This window comes from Stegastes partitus, unplaced genomic scaffold (genome assembly GCF_000690725.1).
Source record: "Stegastes partitus isolate 25-593 unplaced genomic scaffold, Stegastes_partitus-1.0.2 Scaffold439, whole genome shotgun sequence".
NCBI classification, from domain to species: Eukaryota; Metazoa; Chordata; class Actinopteri; family Pomacentridae; genus Stegastes; species Stegastes partitus.
Genome location: NW_007578170.1, coordinates 586,495 through 587,371, shown reverse-complemented (window position 1 = coordinate 587,371; position 877 = coordinate 586,495). Strand labels below are relative to the sequence as shown.

General features: G+C 49.6%; 1 protein-coding gene across 2 annotated transcripts in view; it reads right to left on the bottom strand.

Annotated features, from left to right (window-relative positions):
* Window positions 1–877, bottom strand: part of LOC103360430 (estrogen-related receptor gamma-like) — a 39,436-nt gene that overhangs the window by 23,442 nt on the left and 15,117 nt on the right. The window contains exon 2 of one of the 2 annotated variants that reach the window (XM_008286177.1): window positions 153–404. In XM_008286177.1, coding sequence (XP_008284399.1) covers window positions 153–404 — 252 coding nt within the window. Of the gene's footprint in view, window positions 1–152; window positions 405–877 lie in introns of those variants that run through there. The other variant, XM_008286178.1, reaches the window with a different exon arrangement.

The following is an 877-nucleotide window of genomic DNA, read 5'->3' as shown; positions in this document are numbered from 1 at the left end:
TTGTAGAACCATGTTCATGCAGGTAGACTGAATTTTCAGTGTTTGAGTGTTTATCAGTTAATCTTCTACTGTTCAACTCATATTAATGAAACAGTGCAGGTACTGAGAGGTGACGTAGGTGTACAGATGAGGTGTTTTCTGTTCATACCGACCTGTTTACTGCTCCATTGTTGGTCAGTCCTGCTGGGTGGCCGTAGAGACCCGGCGAGTCCAGTCCATTGGTGAGACCGTGGGCCTTGGTGAGGGGACCGTAGCTGGAGTTTGTGTCCGAGGAGGAGCTTCCGGGGCTGGGCTGACCCGGGCTGACGTCGCCCTGAGAGCTGGGGCTGGGGCTGGAGGGCTCACGCTTTATGGAGGTGGGACAGGTGGGGTCCAAGCCCCTCACCGACATCCTGCCCAGAAGCCTGCAGGGAAAATTAATAGGCTTTTATAGAAGGGGTCACCTTGGTGTTCATATTAATTTATGCAGCTGACTTTCAGGTCGTTAGTTTTATTGAGTCAGGCGTCATTTACACAGATAGTAATCATGTGATGAGCAGCTTGAAAGAATCAATACCTCTAATTTATGGGTTCGTATGAGCTCACAAACCAACACAGGTGTGTGTTTTCACACCACAGACATGGAGGCTCACCGTCCCCTGATCCATCTGAAACCAGCCGTTTGAGATTTCCCACATATGCAAAGCTGCTGTCCATTACACTGCTTTGTTTTCAAAGAGGGAGCTTGCTTAACCAAACCTATGGAAATAGCCAAACCAGCAATCATCCGCATCATCTTCCCCATTAGGCTCAATCCAAACACTGCTCTCTGTCTCTCGGCTGCTGGTTCTGGTGTCTCCTCGTCTCCCAGTTACTCGTCAGACTCCCACAACGGCTA